The sequence below is a fragment of the Dipteris shenzhenensis genome, chromosome 18 (genome assembly GCF_047967505.1).
Source record: "Dipteris shenzhenensis isolate YYH24624 ecotype China chromosome 18, Dip_SZ_1.0, whole genome shotgun sequence".
NCBI classification, from domain to species: Eukaryota; Viridiplantae; Streptophyta; class Polypodiopsida; order Gleicheniales; family Dipteridaceae; genus Dipteris; species Dipteris shenzhenensis.
The window spans coordinates 7194447-7213366 of NC_141613.1; the positions used below are offsets into that span (position 1 = coordinate 7194447).

General features: G+C 46.8%; 1 protein-coding gene across 1 annotated transcript in view; it reads left to right on the forward strand.

Moving 5' to 3' along the window:
- The window catches only part of ATM (Serine/Threonine-kinase ATM-like protein), a 312761-nt gene that overhangs the window by 181081 nt on the left and 112760 nt on the right, over positions 1 to 18920 (forward strand). Inside the window, exons 54-55 of the mRNA XM_087389269.1 lie at positions 3297 to 3461; positions 3619 to 3741. Coding sequence (XP_087245395.1) covers positions 3297 to 3461; positions 3619 to 3741 — 288 coding nt within the window. The remainder of the gene's footprint in view (positions 1 to 3296; positions 3462 to 3618; positions 3742 to 18920) is intronic.

An 18920-nucleotide genomic window follows, 5' to 3' on the forward strand; every position in this document is an offset into this window, starting at 1 on the left:
CAACTATATTTTAAATCGGGCTCCTACAAAGGCTTTGAAGACCATCACTCCCTATGAAGCATGGCATGGGAGAAAGCCTTCCGTGGACCATTTCAGAGTTTTTGGTTGTGTTGCTTATGTGCACGTGCCTGTGGAGTTCAGACACAAGTTGTTAGATAAGGCACTCAAATGCATTTTTGTGGGATATAGTTCACAAAGCAAAGGCTATCGTCTCTACAATCCTGCTACACACAAGATTTTTGTTAGTAGAGATGTTATATTCTCTAAAAATTCTGCACATACACATGCTGAATTTCAGATTCCAGCCTCTTCAGATGATGTGTTTGAGGGGATGCTTCCTATAGCATTTGGTTCCCCCGCTGAAACTCAGAATTTACAACCACCTCCGCGAGATCCACATGTACAGATTCAGCCCCCGGCTGAATTAGTACAACCTCAGGGTGTGGATGAAGTTGTCAGGCAAGAAATTCAAGAGATACACGCAGCCAAAACAGTCCCGCATTGGTTGCTTCAGACTCTCAAGGAGAGTAAGCTTGAGGCTCCATTGCCTGGCAGAACTCGTAGTGGAGTAAGGCACATGGGGGGGGGGCTCTTTCAGTTGAATCAGCTTATGCAGGTACTCTTCTTGATGAGGAGGAGCCTGAGACATTTGAAGAAGCAAAGGATAATGTGCCTTGAATGAATGCCATGCACGATGAATTGCAGTCCATTCATAAAAATCAGACTTGGGATGTCGTGGATTTGCCACCAGGTAAGAATGCCAGAGGTACACGTTGGGTTTTCAAAGTCAAAAGAAAGCCAGATGGGTCCATTGATCGGTACAAGGCAAGGATGGTTGCAAAAGGATATGCTCAAAAAAAGGGCATAGATTATGAGGAGACTTTTGCTTCTACATCCAGAATGACCACCATCAGGTCAGTTATAGCAATGGCTGCAAATTTTGAATGGAATGTTCATCAGTTGGACATAAAACAGCTTTCCTTAATGGAGACTTGTTGGAAGAGGTTTATGTCAAACAACCTCCGGGCTTTGAAATTTCAGGAAATGCACATCAAGTATGCAAGCTAAATAAAGCTTTGTATGGGCTGAAACAAGCCCCACGTGCATGGTATGCCAATATTGATGCCTTTCTAACCAGCAAGGGGCTGCACAATAGTCTAACTGAGAGCACCCTCTACATCAAGAAGGATGGGAGGGATGTTTTGGTCATCATTCTTTATGTAGATGACATGCTGCTCACCGGATCAAATGAGGAAGTAATTACAGATTTCAAAGTCCAATTGAAAGCTACATTTGATATGTCAGACTTGGGCTTGTTACATATCTTTTTGGGGATCCAATTTATTCAAGAGAAACGTGGCATTGTTATGTCTCAGTCCAAGTATGTTCAAAAGCTCTTGGACAGATTCAACATGCATGATTGCAAGGCTATGTCCACTCCCATGGAGCCGGGGCTGAAGCTTACAATGCATGATGCAAGTGAATCAATTGATGTCACACTCTATAGCCAGGCTGTTGGATGCCTCATTTATCTCTGCAACACATGACTTGATATTCAGTTTTCAGTTTCTCAGGTGAGTAGGTATATGAAAATTTGAGGGAAAAATTCTATGGCAAGGTATGCACAGCCCAAAGATTATGCATTGGCAGGCTGTAAAACGCATCTTCCGTTACTTGCAAAGTACAAAGTCTTTTGGCTTGATGTTTCCCAAGGGGGGTGACTTGCAGATGCATGCTTACAGTGACTCAGATTGGGCTGGAGACTACGATACTAGGCAGTCCACCAGTGGGAATTGTTTCTTTCTAGGACATGCTTGCATTTCTTGGTTGAGCAAGAAACAATCTACAGTGGCTACCTCCTCATTTGAAGCTGAGTACAGGGCAGCTTTCACAGCGACAGTTGAATGTGTTTGGCTGCGTCGTTTGTTTGCTGATCTTCATCTTTCATTGGAGGATCCTTCTCCAATTCTCACTGATAGTCAGAGTGCTATAGCAGTGGCAAAGAATCATGTGTTTCATGCTCGCACGAAGCACATTGAGGTTCACTATCACACTGTCAGAGAGAAGTTGCATGCAGGAGAGATCAGTATGATCTATGTGTCAACACATGACAATGTTGCAGACATCTTCACCAAAGCACTTCCACGTGAAAAGTTTGAGGCATTTCGCAGTGCCCTGAACTTCTCCCCTTTTGGTGATTGATCATTTCCTTGTACATGACATTGGTACTGCAGGGGGGTGTTAGAATTATTGTTATATTCTAGCAGTGACCAATGTAATGTAATAAGTAGGTTAGGGGCACTTTTCCCTCATTAGAGGTTTTTTCCCCTAACCACAGTTAGTTTAGTGAAGGATAAGGTTTTGTCACTTAGACAAAACCTTTCCCTCTTGTTGTATTTAGTAACTTCATCTATTGCAATCTGACGTTCAGCTCTCTTGCTCTCTCACTCTCTCTTTGTCTAACAGGGTGGTGATGCTCTAGCCAATACCACATGTGGAGTTGTGTTTGTATTTTGATGCTTGCAAGTTAGCACGGAGATAGAGGAGATCCTGGATCCCTAGCTTAGGAGTTGTTCCAGGTGGCTTAGTCCCACATGCATCCACCATGGACGGAGACGATGGATCCATGCCACCATGTCATTGGTTTTAACCTAGGTTTAGACAAGCATACACTTACCAGCTTACACACTCTAGGTTAGCCGATCAGGTTATTCAACCCGTTCACCTAGGTTAACACACTCTAATTGGGCACACTATGTCAATGCCCCATGGGAGGCTTCACCTTGACCATCCTAAGAGGTCAAAGGAAGGCTTCTCCCTCACACCTCTCGAACTAGACTATGTATGTGGATTCATAGTTGGGAGCAGTCAGTTGTTGCATTTGAGCTCATGCAATGTAGCTAGTTATTGGCATTTTGATTCGCAGCAATTCATTCATTTGTATGCGCATTCTAGTTTGTGTATGGAGGGCATTGTGGGCTGGACGTCCCGGTTTTTTTACAGTTATACTTCTTGACGCTTTGCAGTCTCTCACAAAATCTGAAGTCAAATAGAGCAAAACAAGGGATTTTGCATGCGTGTTAGGGCATGCTATGAGATCTTATTTGATGTTATCACTATAGCTGAATAATCATGAATGAAAATGGGCCTGATGAAAACTTGTGAAACTATGCCTCTTGCATCTCTTTTTAAACTTGAAATTGAGAAAGTGACATGTACAATCTACTTGCATCAAGAGAGCTAACCTCTTTGCCACCTTTTTTTCCTTCTCCTGGGGTGGGGCATGGTTGTGGCAGGTATCACTGGTTGATGCAGATTGGCGACAGAAACTAAGGCAAATACAATTTCATTATGATTTGCTTGAGCCATTTGTAGCCTTTCGCAAGGTTTTATATGAGGTTTTGGAATGTACAGAATATTTGCCAAAACAACTATTAGAATTGGCGACTCTAGCTCGAAAGGTAAAAAATTGCCAAGTTCATACATCAGGCAGATAGGATTGTCTCCCTTCGGTCGAACATAGAACTAACATTTCTGAGAATTTGTGAGCTGGAACTAGTCCATTTTAACATCTGCATTAATCGGAAACTTACGCATAAGCTCATGCTTGATATAAAGGGTGGAAGATTAAATCAAGCTGCAACAGCTATATATCAACTGAAGCAGCACCACAAGCAAAGGATGAATGCGTCAGCTGATTCAGATGAGCAGAATAGGCTTGCCATGTCAGCAGCAGCCAGGGTACTTTTTCTGAATTCCAAGTGGAGTTTATTAGCACTGCCTTCCAGGCAGCGCTATAGTTACACTTTCGTAAAAAATTGTCCCACACACTTTCGTGCCAAGTGTCCCCTTTCCATTTTGGTTTAATCTCTCTCTCTCTCTCTCTCTCTCTCAGATTTGTATTTAGGCTCAGATTTGACATTATGTACTTTCACTTGCATTGTATTTCGTAGCACTTAGATGATATTTGACGATGCCTCTTCTTTGTGGCATGTTGATTTTGTGCTATCTTGTATGCAGAGTTCTTGATGTCCCATGGGCCCATTTTGGCCTTTAGTGGACAATAATACACTTTCTTTCTTTCTTTCTTTCTCTCTCTCTCTCTCTCTCTCAGACACACACAGACACAAGTTTGCAAATCATTCAGACTTTCCTATGCATGGGCTTCCATCACATGTGCTGCAAATTAATCATCCAATCAGCTTGACAATTGTTTTCCTTTGACATAACCAATTTGAAGGCAGTGCTCACAAGTACTTGTACTCACTTGTTATTTTAGATTGCCAAATGTTTGTCGAAAAATAAGATTTTGCCTTACCACACACCATCATATATCGAAACAAGGATATCTGCGTGATGTCTACTTTTGGTATGCGTGTATTTGTACGTTCGTGTGTGTGTGTGTGAGAGAGAGAGGTCCATGGAAGGCCTCACGGGCCTATGGGACAAAGTACAAAACGTCAAGAAGACTTACATCATCTGGAAAAAAGCCAGACAGAATCAAGGGAGTGCCAAAAGCAGCTCAGCCCCGAATTATTATAGCATAACTCCATTGGAATACTATCTTAATACTATCTAAAAAGTGGCCTGAATAAAATCAGTTTAAGACTGAAAGTCTTTAGGTTTGGACCAGACAGAATCAACGGAGTGCCACAGCCCATTTTCCTTCCTTTTGAGCATCCTTCACTTTAGTCGATTCAATAGCCTTCATTTTGAGCTGAATTAGAGTGAGCTCCTCCTCCCCCGTCCCCTCCCCTGTCATCCCTCTCCCTCGCCAGCCCCCCCCCCCCCCGCTTCCCCCCTCCCCGCTGCCCCGGGCCATGTCAATAGTGACCCCTCTGGTCGGGCGATCCCCCTAAAAATGGCTGTGATAGGTTGGACCTCCATCGTGCGTGCCCTGGTCTGCAGTCTCTACATCTCTCCACATTGTTGTCTCGACCTGCTAACCCACTCAGCCCTTGCATCGTCTATTGCCTCCTCCTCGACTCCATGATGTCCACGAGTGGACTCAAAAGTGTTAAAATATGTAACATGTCGCTGGGCTCGACCTGGCTCTGTCGTAGAAGCTGTTGTCTTCTCCTACTCTCTGATGTGGCGCATCAAGGTCTCTCTATCTCGTCACATCTCCATCAGATAGAAAACAACGTATACCCTATCCTAAAAATGGATCAACTTGGAGACAGGTCAAAACGTGTGCCCCTCCTGAAATAAGCAATGGTATCGTCCTTGTATCTCGTCGTATACATGGCAAGTACACAGGAAGTGCTCTTCTGTCTCCACCTCCTCTAGGGTGCATAATCTGCTCTTTGGGTGTACCTGTGGCTCTCCCTGTGTCCATCTTCAACTAATGGGATGAGACTCACATCTGCCCGATGGTGATCCTCAAGGCGTGTGAGACCATCTATCCTCCAAGTATTGGGGTCTGATAACCACACCATCTACCGATACTTTGAGGAAATGATCAGGGATCTTAGTAGGGAACCCCCAAGCTTGCGATGTGTGGAGCTGAAGTAGGTCCAACCATATGATACGGTGGATCTCATCCTGTGGAATTAGGTGATCAGGAGAATCTAAGCTATACTGAAAGGGGGGGAGATGATCCATCTGGATGCCGTGGCTGCGAAACCATTTGAATATGCGTGCGTATCAAGCCATGCTAATTAAAAGTCTTTGGAAGACCAAAATGGGTTAATGAGACTAAAAGAAACTGATACAATGAGTTGGGGGTGGAGCCACTAAGCATGCATTAACACCCATGACGAATACAAAAGAAAATCTATAATTATGATTATAACGGAATTGGTACATAAAGAGAAAACTCTCTGAGCTCATGAAGCGGGAGCCAACAAGGGTGTCAATCCTAGGAGGGGGTTGTGGATGTGTTAGGTTGCCGTGATGGTGGTGATAGGGGGTTGGCAACTGTAGACATGTGGAGTCCGCTATGATCACTTAGCTGTAGCTCTACAGCGTACGAGTGCCACAGTAACTTCTATGGGTCATGCATCATGTCTAAGAGCATGGAAGATCGGTCCCTAATGTGATTTGTGCCTCAAATGCTGACGAGTCTAATGTGTCCTTGATTCTAGCCGTGGAACCGCCACCTCCGTCGGTCCTACTGGTTGGTGCTGTCTAGCTAGAAGAATTGAGTGATCATGCTTTGATTGGAGTTTGGTGTGCCTTGAGCAACCGTTCCTTGTGTCGCACGACCTCATGGATGAAGGTCGCCAAGCATCTCTAGTCTGGGTAGGATAGGAAACTATTTGGGGATCCGAAACCATCCCTGAAAAGGCGGTGATACTAGCCTCTAAACTTGTAGTACACTGGGCATCAAAAAGCGAAATGCTCCTCTGACTCGATCTCCCGAGTGCAAGAGTGCAAATGCGACCCTCTTTGGGTATGCCGTCCGTCCGACAAATCTCAATACGGAGACAATGTGATGAGACCCAGAACCGCTTGATTGAAATCCTCATGGAATAGGGGAGATGGATCTATGTGTATTTTGGTTGGTCGATGAACCCCTCTGCTGAAATCCGTAGGTAGTGGTCTCTGATAGAAGGAGCTTCAAAGGGAGCTCACAAGCTGCCAACCAAGTACTCAGTGTAGAAGATTCTCTCGGATGAGCTGGTTTACCTTGTAATATGTGAGCGGTATAAAGAGGGCCACGAGGTTGTATTGAAAGGGAGGCAAAGGTAGTCTGTCTTTGTGGAGACCCAGACTCTCAAAAGCATCTGCATGTAGTGCATATGAGCACCTCTGTTCACCCTTTTCTGCCATTGCCATGGAGGAGGATAAAGGCAACCAAGGAAGTGTACGTCCCCCTATGATGCAAGATCCATAGTGTCTAATCCTTTAGAGATATGTGAAGCTGAAATGCTGCATCGAGCTATAGTGGGGATGTCCCGAAATCAGCCAAAACTATTTGATGTGGGTCCGAAGGCTTACTGGGAATCATCCATGAAAGCACGAGAACGTGGAGTCTCTCAACTCGATCCCACTCCGTCTCTAATAGATCTGTGATAGATCCACTCTGTCTTTGATAGATTTGTGATCGGACCAAAAAGTCAAAGAGAAGACTCTTGATGCGATGATCCTAGAAGTGAGAATGAAAGCATTGAGAGAGAGAGAGAGAGAGAAAGAAAGAAATTTTATTAAAGGTCCACGGAAGGCCATACATGGCCTATGGGACACAAAATCATCCGAAAGGAAAATACATCATCAACGATGCGCCAACTAGGTGGCCTCATCGTAATACAGCTAAGATGCCAAAAATGGCTACAGAAATCCTTGATACAAAATGAAATGAAATAGAGTACCAAAAATGCCTAGATACAAAATGTAAAATATGAAATATGAGGAATATCGTCTTCCCTAAGGGGTCTGTGATCCAATTAAATGATGGAAGTCATGGCCATCGACCATGCCTCCTGCCATGAGTGTGAAGATCTGGGCAAGTGTCAAGTGGGCTGCTGGCGGTGCCAAGTCTCCATGGAGCAATCTCCTCCGAAAATCTATCATCATCCTCCGTCGTCTAGGAATAAAGTGATGGGTACGGCCTCTGTGTAAGATCATCCTGCAGTGCTGCCGGATCATGTCATATGTACGTCCTCGGGGTGGAACCATCGGTGCTCTCTGGCAAGATGGGCTATCTCTGTGCTCATGGTCCTGCGCCTCGTACTGCTCCTCATGAATAACCAGGTCTCTGGCAGGGATGCGACGGTGCTCTCTGAGGAATCTCTCTCTGTATCTGGTGATCTCCCTGATGAACAACGCTAAGCAATACTGATCCTCATACTCCATAATCCGAGAGAGAGGTCCAAATCCGTGCCCAAATAAACAGTGAAATCTGCCACGGATCTCATAATATAAAGGGCATCTGCAAACAAAGTGCTCCTCAGTCTCCACCTCACCCATAGTGCAACAAGGGCATATCCTAGTCTCTCGCCTGGGTCTATGTCCGGTAGCTGTACGACGCATCCTGCCGGCCTCAACGTCTAATCTGTGGGAAGATACACTGAGCTGGCCCGAGTGAGTGCGACATATGAACGCCGATATATCTTGGGGATATGATGAAGCCATCCTCTGAAATCCTGAGAAAATGGTCACGATATGTGGCCATCTTCGTAGGAAGCTCCGTGGGATGAACCCAAGTGCGAAACGTGTGTAGCTGCAACAAATCTGCCCTGATAACCTGACTGAGCTCATGTCGAGTGAGAGGGAGGCGAGGGGCATCTATGCTGTATCGAAATGGTGGCAGCCTATCCATATCCAAGCCCAACGAGGTGAGCCATGTGGAGACTGTGTGGTACCAACAAAAGGTATGACCTCTCTCCGCTAACATCTGCGAGGATGTCAGTGCTAGCCACGGTAATCGTGCTCTGCCTGCTGCTGAGTCTCCGAGCGCCCTGATCCTATGCAAGTATGTAACTGACTGAAATGCTGCATCTAGCGCTAGGGGTGTAGCTCCGAACTCTGTGAGCATAATCTGATGCGGTACCGTGGGCTTCGCTCTGATCAATCTGGAGAACATGATGATCTGTAACCTCTCTACTCGTCTCCAATGTGCAACAGTGAGATCTCCTGCCCAAAAGAGGCTAGCATACATGGCTGCAGGTCTCACCAGCGTATCGAAAAGTAAGGACTTCGTGTCGGGATGCTGAAAATGTGACTGTGCACACTGCCTCTCGAGAAGAGCCAAGGCGGCATACCCTCTACTGATCCTATCTCGTGCTGCATGCGTCATGGTGAAGACTGGACCTCTAAATGTGGCACCCAAATATGTATACTCCCTGACTAGCTCCACCTCCTGCCCATCAAATGTGAAAGAGAACTCGCCTCTCCTATAAACCTGGTATGACGTGTTGAAGACCATGACTTTGGTCTTCCCAAGGTTTACAGACAACCCTCTATCCTAACAAAAGCTGTGGAGTGCATGGAGATGTGCCTGTAAACCCTGCTAAGAGGAAGAAATAAGAACCACGTCATCTGCATAGAGGAGAATCGGTATCGTGGATCCTGCCAGTAAAGAACCTGTACCACCTATCGTCTGTATGTACATCTCTAACTCATCGATATAGAGACCAAAGAGTGTCGGAGACAAAGGACACCCCTGCTTCACCCCTATCGTACTGCGTACTTCCCCCGACAGCCCCGCCCGCTGGAACTAAGACTGGGTCCTCAGCAAAGTCCAAAATCTCTGCCTGTCTGTCTGATGTCCTCGCGTTGTAGTCTCCTAAAAGGATGACCTCTACGCGGCGTGAGTACTCCAATACATCGGCTGACAAATCCTCAAAAGGTGACTGTCCTGATCCATCTGAGGCATAACGAGACTCTCGGGGGAAAGTAGCATACTGCAATAAACAAGTCTCTCAGGGGGGGTCTCCTGATCTGTACCCAAAGATATCTGGCCCAATGGTCTCTCCTTACAACTGTGAATATCGATCTGAGATGCTCTCTATAAAGAACTGCCACACCGCCAGATCCTCTGACTCCTCCTGATCGTCTAGTCTGCTGTCGAAAGCTGTCGAAAGACAGACTCTCAGGCATACCCTGTCACTTGGGGCAAGCCTCTCTCTGGGCTCTCATGGGTCTCTGTAAAGAAGATGATGTCCTGATCAAAAAAGGCCTCTCGTAAGTTGCCAGGCTGAGCTATGAGGGAACCATTACAGTTCCAAACTGCGAAACTCAAGCTATCTTGCAGGCTACGTGTCCCATAGGCCTCGTGTCGTCAACTGTGGGCTCCAGCCGGTCTAGATCGCATAGCTCCTATCAAAAGTCTTCCCTCTCTGATCACAGCCCACTTGCCCTCACGACGGGCAACATCCATCTGTGCAATGAGACGTCTATGCTCCTCCCACTGAAGAGCTGTAAGGTCCTCATCCATGTGAATCTGTGGATGGTCCCTCAGTCTGGATCTCCTTCGTAATACTGCGAGACGGGCCTCAGCATCTCTGAGAGAGAGAGAGAGAAAGAAAGAAAGAAAGAAAGAAATTTTATTAAAGGTCGACGGAAGGCCATACATGGCCTATGGGACACAAAATCATCCGAAAGGAAAATACATCATCAACGATGCGCCAACTAGGTGGCCTCATCGTAATACCGCTAAGATGCCAAAAATGGCTACAAAAATCCTAGATACAAAATGAAATGAAATAGAGTACCAAAATTGCCTAGATACAAAATGTAAAATATGAAATATGAGGAACATCGTCTTCCCTAAGGGGTCTGTGATCCAAAGAAATGATGGAAGTCATGGCCATCGACCATGCCTCCTGCCATGAGTGTGAAGATCTGGGCAAGTGTCAAATGGGCTGCTGGCGGTGCCAAGTCTCCATGGAGCAATCTCCTCCGAAAATCTGCCATCATCCTCCGTCGTCTAGAAATAAAGCGACGGGTACGGCCTCTGTGTAAGATCATCCTGCGGTGCTGCCGGATCATGTCATATGTACATCCTCGGGGTGGAACCATCGGTGCTCTCTGGCAAGATGGGCTATCTCTGTGCTCATGGTCCTGCGCCTCGTCCTGCTCCTCATGAATAAGCAGGTCTCTGGCAGGGATGCGACGGTGCTCTCTGAGGAATCTCTCTCTGTATCTGGTGATCTCCCTGATGAACAACGCTAAGCAATACTGATCCTCATACTCCATAATCCAAGAGAGAGGTCCAAATCCGTGCCCAAATAAGCCCAAATAAACAGTGAAATCTGCCACGGATCTCATAATATAAAGGGCATCTGCAAACAAAGTGCTCCTCAGTCTCCACCTCCCCCATAGTGCAACAAGGGCATATCCTAGTCTCTCGCCTGGGTCTATGTCCGGTAGCTGTACGACGCATCCTGCCGGCCTCAACGTCTAATCTGTGGGAAGATACCCTGAGCTGGCCCAAGGCAATCCTGAGTGAGTGCGACATATGAACGCCGATATATCTTGGGGATATGATGAAGCCATCCTCTGAAATCCTGAGAAAATGGTCACGATATGTGGCCATCTTCGTAGGAAGCTCCGTGGGATGAACCCAAGTGCGAAACGTGTGTAGCTGCAACAAATCTGCCCTGATAACCTGACTGAGCTCATGTCGAGTGAGAGGGAGGCGAGGGGCATCTATGCTGTATCGAAATGGTGGCAGCCTATCCATATCCAAGCCCAACGAGGTGAGCCATGTGGAGACTGTGTGGTACCAACAAAAGGTATGACCTCTCTTCGCTAACATCTGCGAGGATGTCAGTGCTAGCCACGGTAATCGTGCTCTGCCTGCTGCTGAGTCTCCGAGCGCCCTGATCCTATGCAAGTATGTAACTGACTGAAATGCTGCATCTAGCGCTAGGGGTGTAGCTCCGAACTCTGTGAGCATAATCTGATGCGGTACCGTGGGCTTCGCTCTGATCAATCTGGAGAACATGATGATCTGTAACCTCTCTACTCGTCTCCAATGTGCAACAGTGAGATCTCCTGCCCAAAAGAGGCTAGCATACATGGCTGCAGGTCTCACCAGCGTATCGAAAAGTAAGGACTTCGTGTCGGGATGCTGAAAATGTGACTGTGCACACTGCCTCTCGAGAAGAGCCAAGGCGGCATACCCTCTACTGATCCTATCTCGTGCTGCATGCGTCATGGTGAAGACTGGACCTCTAAATGTGGCACCCAAATATGTATACTCCCTGACTAGCTCCACCTCCTGCCCATCAAATGTGAAAGAGAACTCGCCTCTCCTATAAACCTGGTATGACGTGTTGAAGACCATGACTTTGGTCTTCCCAAGGTTTACAGACAACCCTCTATCCTAACAAAAGCTGTGGAGTGCATGGAGATGTGCCTGTAAACCCTGCTAAGAGGAAGAAATAAGAACCACGTCATCTGCATAGAGGAGAATCGGTATCGTGGATCCTGCCAGTAAAGAACCTGTACCACCTATCGTCTGTATGTACATCTCTAACTCATCGATATAGAGACCAAAGAGTGTCGGAGACAAAGGACACCCCTGCTTCACCCCTATCGTACTGCGTACTTCCCCCGACAGCCCCGCCCGCTGGAACTAAGACTGGGTCCTCAGCAAAGTCCAAAATCTCTGCCTGTCTGTCTGATGTCCTCGCGTTGTAGTCTCCTAAAAGGATGACCTCTACGCGGCGTGAGTACTCCAATACATCGGCTGACAAATCCTCAAAAGGTGACTGTCCTGATCCATCTGAGGCATAACGAGACTCTCGGGGGAAAGTAGCATACTGCAATAAACAAGTCTCTCAGGGGGGGTCTCCTGATCTGTACCCAAAGATATCTGGCCCAATGGTCTCTCCTTACAACTGTGAATATCGATCTGAGATGCTCTCTATAAAGAACTGCCACACCGCCAGATCCTCTGACTCCTCCTGATCGTCTAGTCTGCTGTCGAAAGCTGTCGAAAGACAGACTCTCAGGCATACCCTGTCACTTGGGGCAAGCCTCTCTCTGGGCTCTCATGGGTCTCTGTAAAGAAGATGATGTCCTGATCAAAAAAGGCCTCTCGTAAGTTGCCAGGCTGAGCTATGAGGGAACCATTACAGTTCCAAACTGCGAAACTCAAGCTATCTTGCAGGCTACGTGTCCCATAGGCCTCGTGTCGTCAACTGTGGGCTCCAGCCGGTCTAGATCGCATAGCTCCTATCAAAAGTCTTCCCTCTCTGATCACAGCCCACTTGCCCTCACGACGGGCAACATCCATCTGTGCAATGAGACGTCTATGCTCCTCCCACTGAAGAGCTGTAAGGTCCTCATCCATGTGAATCTGTGGATGGTCCCTCAGTCTGGATCTCCTTCGTAATACTGCGAGACGGGCCTCAGCATCTCTGAATCTGATGATAAGTGGCTGGTGCTGTGTTGGATCCCGGCCCACTCGATATGCAGCTACTATTGCATGATCCTGAACTCCGAGTGTCCCAGATATGAAATCTGTTGCCTGATCCATGGCTGATCTCGTATCTGATCGCTCAACTCCGCGGATGCGGATGTTGAGGGCCTTCTGAGCTCGCCACTGACTCTCGGCAATAGTCTCAGAGACTGTGGTCTGCTGGGCCTGTGGGGCTCTACGCACAACGTCCACCCACTCTGAGGTCTTCTGTACCTCTATCTGCAGTGTGGCCAGCCTCTCCTCAACTGCTGCACTAGCTGGAGGAGCTACATGCAGCTGCTGGAGGCGATCATCGCATGCCACAACATGCTCCTGAATGCGTGCCTCCAGCTGCACTATGCGCTCAGCATGTGTCCGTAACTGGATGTCCCGAGCAATATCTCTGGTATGAAGCTGGCGAATATGGGAGTCCTGATCTGATCTATGACTCTCAACTGTCGATAGCTGAGCAGTCAGTGTGTGTATCTGTGCTGTGAGAGACTGAATCGCAGCTCCCTGAAGTCTGCATGTCTCCATGCACTGCATAACTAAATCTCTCAAGCGCAGATTATCTGCCAGGAGTGCTTCCGCTGTGGAGGGTGAAGGGGAGAGGGGGTACAAGGACGAGGGGGTAAGAGGGTAAGAAGGCGAGTAAAGGAGGGGTGCAGAAAATGGAGGTCCTGAAGAGAGAGATCCGGTAGGAGGAAGTAGGGAGTCAGGGACCGAAGAAGAGCCTACACTAGGGGAGGAAGGGGCTGAAAGGGAGGGTAGGTGGGAAGAGGTGGGAAGAAGCTAGGTAGGGACTAGGGGAGGGGAAGAAGAGGAGGGGAGAGGCTGGGTAGGGAATAGGGAAGGGGAGGAAGAGGAAGGAAGAGGATGGGTAGGGACTAGGGGAGGGGAGGAATAAGCAAGGGAAAGGGCTAGGGAGGTGTTGTACTCAAAGTTTATGGCGACCCACCAAGAGTCACACTTGGGTCACGTCATGGTCACCTCAGCAACATGCCAAGTTGTTAGACCTTGGTCATACCTAGTCGCAGCGTGTTCACATGTGTTCACATCTTGGACTTGACATGGACATGACGGAAGCAATACATGACTGAAGAACATGACTGAAGAGTGCCAAACCTCAACCTCGACTCACCATGGTCAAAGTCAATCAGAGGGAAGTATTGGCGCAATGGTACGCGGGATACACCTGTTGGTGCACATGGGAAGCAGTCCAACAGTTAAGAGGCATAGGTGGTGCACCAACCCTCTCAACCAACTAGTGTCAGGAGCGCAGGAGAACACATGGAGCACGGGATTCACTGACCCAGGACAGGCTGGAGTGTTGCGGAAGCCATCAAGGACAGAGCGGCCCACAAACGGTGGAATGGCTAAGGATGGCTAAGGGTGCAAGAAGGCATCCAATATAAAGAATGTGGAGAGATTGGTAGCGGGGGGTGGAGCAGAGGAGGAGAAGGTGAAGAGGGGGAAAGGGGAAAGGGGAGGGACATTCTGGCAGGGGCGAGAGGCGGGAGTGAAGGAGTGAGAGGCTAGAGTCAAGAGCTCGCCTCGTGTGTATCTTCTGGGAGTGTATCAGTCATCTTGCTTTCTAATGAGTTATGCTACTTCCCATCTCTGCTCGCTACTCTAAAATCTCTTTTCGTTGTGTTCTCCTCCTCTCTAGTACAACGGACCTGTGTCATGTGGTTGAAGTTCCTTGCTGTTCATGTCGAGGGATGGCTTTCATGATGTTGTTCCGCTTTGGTCTTCTTCTTGCTCACATCACTTCAGCACTTGTACCGCTTGCACATAGTTGACACCATCTACCGCTTGCACATAGTTGACACCATCGACAAGCACTCACCTACGTACCATCAGTGACACTTATGGCACGTCTTACTCGCTTCTCGCACCAGTGGCCCTAGGCCTCCGGTAATACTTCCGGAAGTGTTAGGAAACCCCCCCCCCCAGACAGGAGGAATGAACGGGAGCAAGAGGAGGAGGTGAAGCTGAAGGAGGGGGAGGATGAGGATTGAGTAGAGGAGGTGGGTAGGAAAGGGTCGGGATTGAGGCAAGGGAGGTAACCAGGAGTGATGGGGGAGATGGAAGTAAAGGAGATGGGGTAGGAGCCACAGGAGGATTGAGTAAAGGAGGTGGGTAGGAAAGGGTTGGGGTGGAGAAGGGAGGTCGTTGGAGGTGGTGGGGAAGGAGATGTTAAGGGTAAAGAAGAACTTGCCTCTTCAGCTCTTGTACTGCTGCCTATGCTTTTATCTTTCTCTACTTTTGCTCCTTGGAGGGCCATGGTGGAGCTCCTTGTTTGTGGCATCGCCTTAGTCCACAATGTCCAGCACTCGGGTTAATACTGCCATTGTCTTCACACATTCCCTGAGCGTCCTTGAGCGTCCTATATTGCCCCTTTCCTGGCTACTAGAGAAAGCACTCAAAGTGCATCTGTTTTCTCCTTTTTCTGTGCAAAGGCATGCATTCTTTCAACTCAGCAATTCTGAGAGAGAGAGAGAGAGAGAGAGAGAGAGAGAGAGAGAAAGAAGAAAGAAAGAAATTTTATTAAAGGTCCACGGAAGGCCATACATGGCCTATGGGACACAAAATCATCCGAAAGGAAAATACATCATCAACGATGCGCCAATTCTGAGAGAGAGAGAGAGAGAGAGATGTATGAATGTCGGAAGGCCTTCCGGGCCTATGAGACAAAGTACAATCACAAATGGCACATACAAGCCGACCCCTGCATGTCCTAAAGATGCATAGCCTGCAGATCCATTGCTCTCTTTAAGAAGTTTAGAACATTTTCGACTTTTTTGGTGTGTAGGTGGGGGTCGCTAAGATCTATATGTCTTAGCAATGATGAAACGATCCACGTCTCACTTATCCATAAGGGGAAGGATACTTGTGGCTCTCCCTGCCTCGGTCCTCAACTGATGGGGCTCTTGAAACTTGAAATTATATTTCTTGAAATTAGAAACATTTTAAGATCCCACCTTGAGCATCTTTCCAATTGCAATCCTCAGTTCTTCGTGTGAGACCCGTCTATCCTCCAGATATTGGGGCTTGGTAATCACTCCATCTTTTGATACTCCTGGAAATGATCGGGTGGGGGGGTTCCTTGTTCCCAACCCAAGTCCAGGATGTATAGAGGTTGAGTAGATTGAACTGTATGATACGGTTGATCTCATATTGCGAGATCTGGGGAAGGGAGATCCAAAGGCGATCCAACTGAATACTTGACTATCAAACCACATGGATATGCGTGCGTACCAAGTTGTGAGGACCCCACTCTCGGCTAGTCGTTTGGACGAATCTAACGCCAACCTTGGTATCCTCCAATGAGACAAGGCCCATACCTTGTGAAGACGTTTCATTGTTTGGAAGATGGCATCAATCAAAAGTGGTGTCATAGGAACTCTACGTGTATGATCTAATGATGGACCGAGGGATTACTTTTGATCATCCTAGTTCCCATAGTCACTTGTAGCCTCTCTAATATTTGCCACTCGATTCCCAATAGGTCACTCTCCCAGAAGTGTTTTGCATACATGTCTGTTAGCCTCATCATAAAAAGACATCCCTTCGTTGTGGATTCCTATGAGAGTGTCTGGAAGCACTGTCCCTCTATTCGAGCTAGAGCTCTCTACCCTTGTGTGAGTCGTGCCCTAGCTGCATGAGTCATCATGAAGACTGGGCCCTACAAAGATTGCCGCAAGATAGGTATAAGGTTATACAACCTCCACCGGCTCTCCTCGAGATGTGAAGCTATGTTGATGAAGTACTGCCTATGAAGTATTGAAGATCATTGGTTTTGCCAAGGTTGGCCGTCAGGTCTCTCTACCTGCCTTTAGATGCCTTTGTAGGCCTTTTGTTGAACAAGAGATGAGGACCATGCCATCTGTGTATAGCAGTATCTGTATCATCTAATCAACAAGCAAGGATCGTGAGTCATTGTGAAGAATGGCTCTGCGAAGACTGCTCCTGTATGTCTGTGCGATCTCCACCAGTTCTCCTCGAGATGTGAAGCTATGTTGATGGAGTATTGAAGATCATAACCTTGACCGTGAGGTCTCTCTCCGTGCAAATCACCTCCAGGGCCTCTAGATGTCTCTGTAGGCCTGCTGTTGAAGAGGAGATGAGGACTATGTCATTTGTGTATAGCAATATTTGTATCATTCAATTAGCAAGCAAGGATCTCTCCCCTCCTAGGCGATCAATGAAAGTCGTGATCTCATCAATGTAGAGCCCGAAGAGTGTCGGTGAGGGGAAGCATCCTTGCTTCACTCTGATCGCGCTCTCAATCCTTTTAGAACTGCATTTGCATCTCCTCTTCATAATCTACAGATATTCTTCTCTTGATAGTACACGATATCTTCTGAATCTGCTTAGCACAACAAGGCAGTTTTCGAACCAGCTGAGGTAAGTGTGGTCCTTTTCCTTTTTTGGGGGGAAGTTGTTTTGGAGTCATATAAAGTGTTTGATGTGTGTGTGTGTGTGTGTGTGTGTGTGTGTGTACTTGTGGCCAGGCGAGATTGTTTATCTCGAAAACATAGTAAGACATTTGGGCTATCCCATTGGCTGGAAAATCAGCAATAAGCAACAAATGTCCTGGGTGGCAAACAAAATTCAGAACAAATTAGAATATTGGAAGATCTCCACTTGGCCTCTGCATGTACAGCTTCGAATTGTCCAGTCTATTGTTCTAGCTTATGTCCAGTTCTATCTTCCTCTATTACATTGGTCATCTCGAGATCTCACTTCCTTTATGTCTCAAGCCATGGAGATTTTTTGGAAAACAAAGCTTCATAAAAAAGCTTTACGGCTGCTCAAAATGGACTTCCTCTGCTCACCAAGAATGCATGGTGGTTTGAATATAATAAACATCAAATTTCATGTGTTGGCAAGAAAGATCACTATGCTCAAGACATTTTTTGAACAAGAGCAGCCTTGGTCTATCATGTTGGCAATTTTGAGTGGACAGATGAGCACTAATGCTTATGGACACTGGCTAGTTGATCCATCGGAAGTAGTTGCAAATTGCAAGGTAAAATCCCTGGTTGTCCATTTTCTAATTCCTTGATTCAGGACTGGAAGCAAGTACTCTCTCACATCAAATGGTCTCCCCATCCTGCTTCTTTAGCTTCTTCACTCAGAATGGAAAGTATTCATTGGAGTGCTGTGTTTTCCTCTCCCCTTGCTGTTCAACAACCCATCAGAGCTTACAATCTTATGAAAATGGGTATCCGGTTCATTGATGACGTAGTAGATATGCAAGGAAATATTCTCACTTTTCCAGTAGCATGTCGACAATACAATTTGGGGATGCATCATAGACCCATTTGGAAAGCTATTGCTGATCTCTTACTCCCTCTGATTCCAATTTCGACATTGAATGTCAGAGACAGGCTTCAAGATTGGCACATTTGGTCTTCAAATACAAGCATATCCTCTAAGCCTTTGAATTTATTGACTTCTATACAGGCTTATCGTTTGATATTACCTCCTCCCTGGATTGCCCATCATGCTAATTCTCTATGGCATTTGAACAAGTCATTAGCCTGGTGGAAAGGAAGATTGCAATTGATATGGAAGTTGAAAATGCCTTTGAAGCAACGACTCTTTCTATGGCGATGTATTGTTGGTATTCTTCCAGTAGGGGTGAAATTGGCTCAAAGAAGGATAGCTTCGCCCCTTTGTCCAAGATGTCATCTTTCATCTGAGAGTATTCCGCATTTACTGTGGTTTTGTTCATATTCCAGAGACCTTCTAGACAGAATCTCCTATTTCTTATCTCTCAGATTCCCAGCTCACAGGTTCTACAGGTATTTCTGGATATATGGCAAACTATCAGCTTCTTTATCACAGTATTCTCTTTTCTTCCACTGGATCAGATACTGGGCCTTATGGACCCTCTGGTTACAGCGCAATCAAGCATATCTGAATTCTCCACTTCAGCAGCCATATGAGTTCTTCCGAGCCTCATTGCGGCAGTCTTTATATGATGCCTTACATGAGGAAGATTTAGATGTTTCTTGTATTCAGCTTTTCTTTTACTGCTTTTGATGGATAGGGCTTT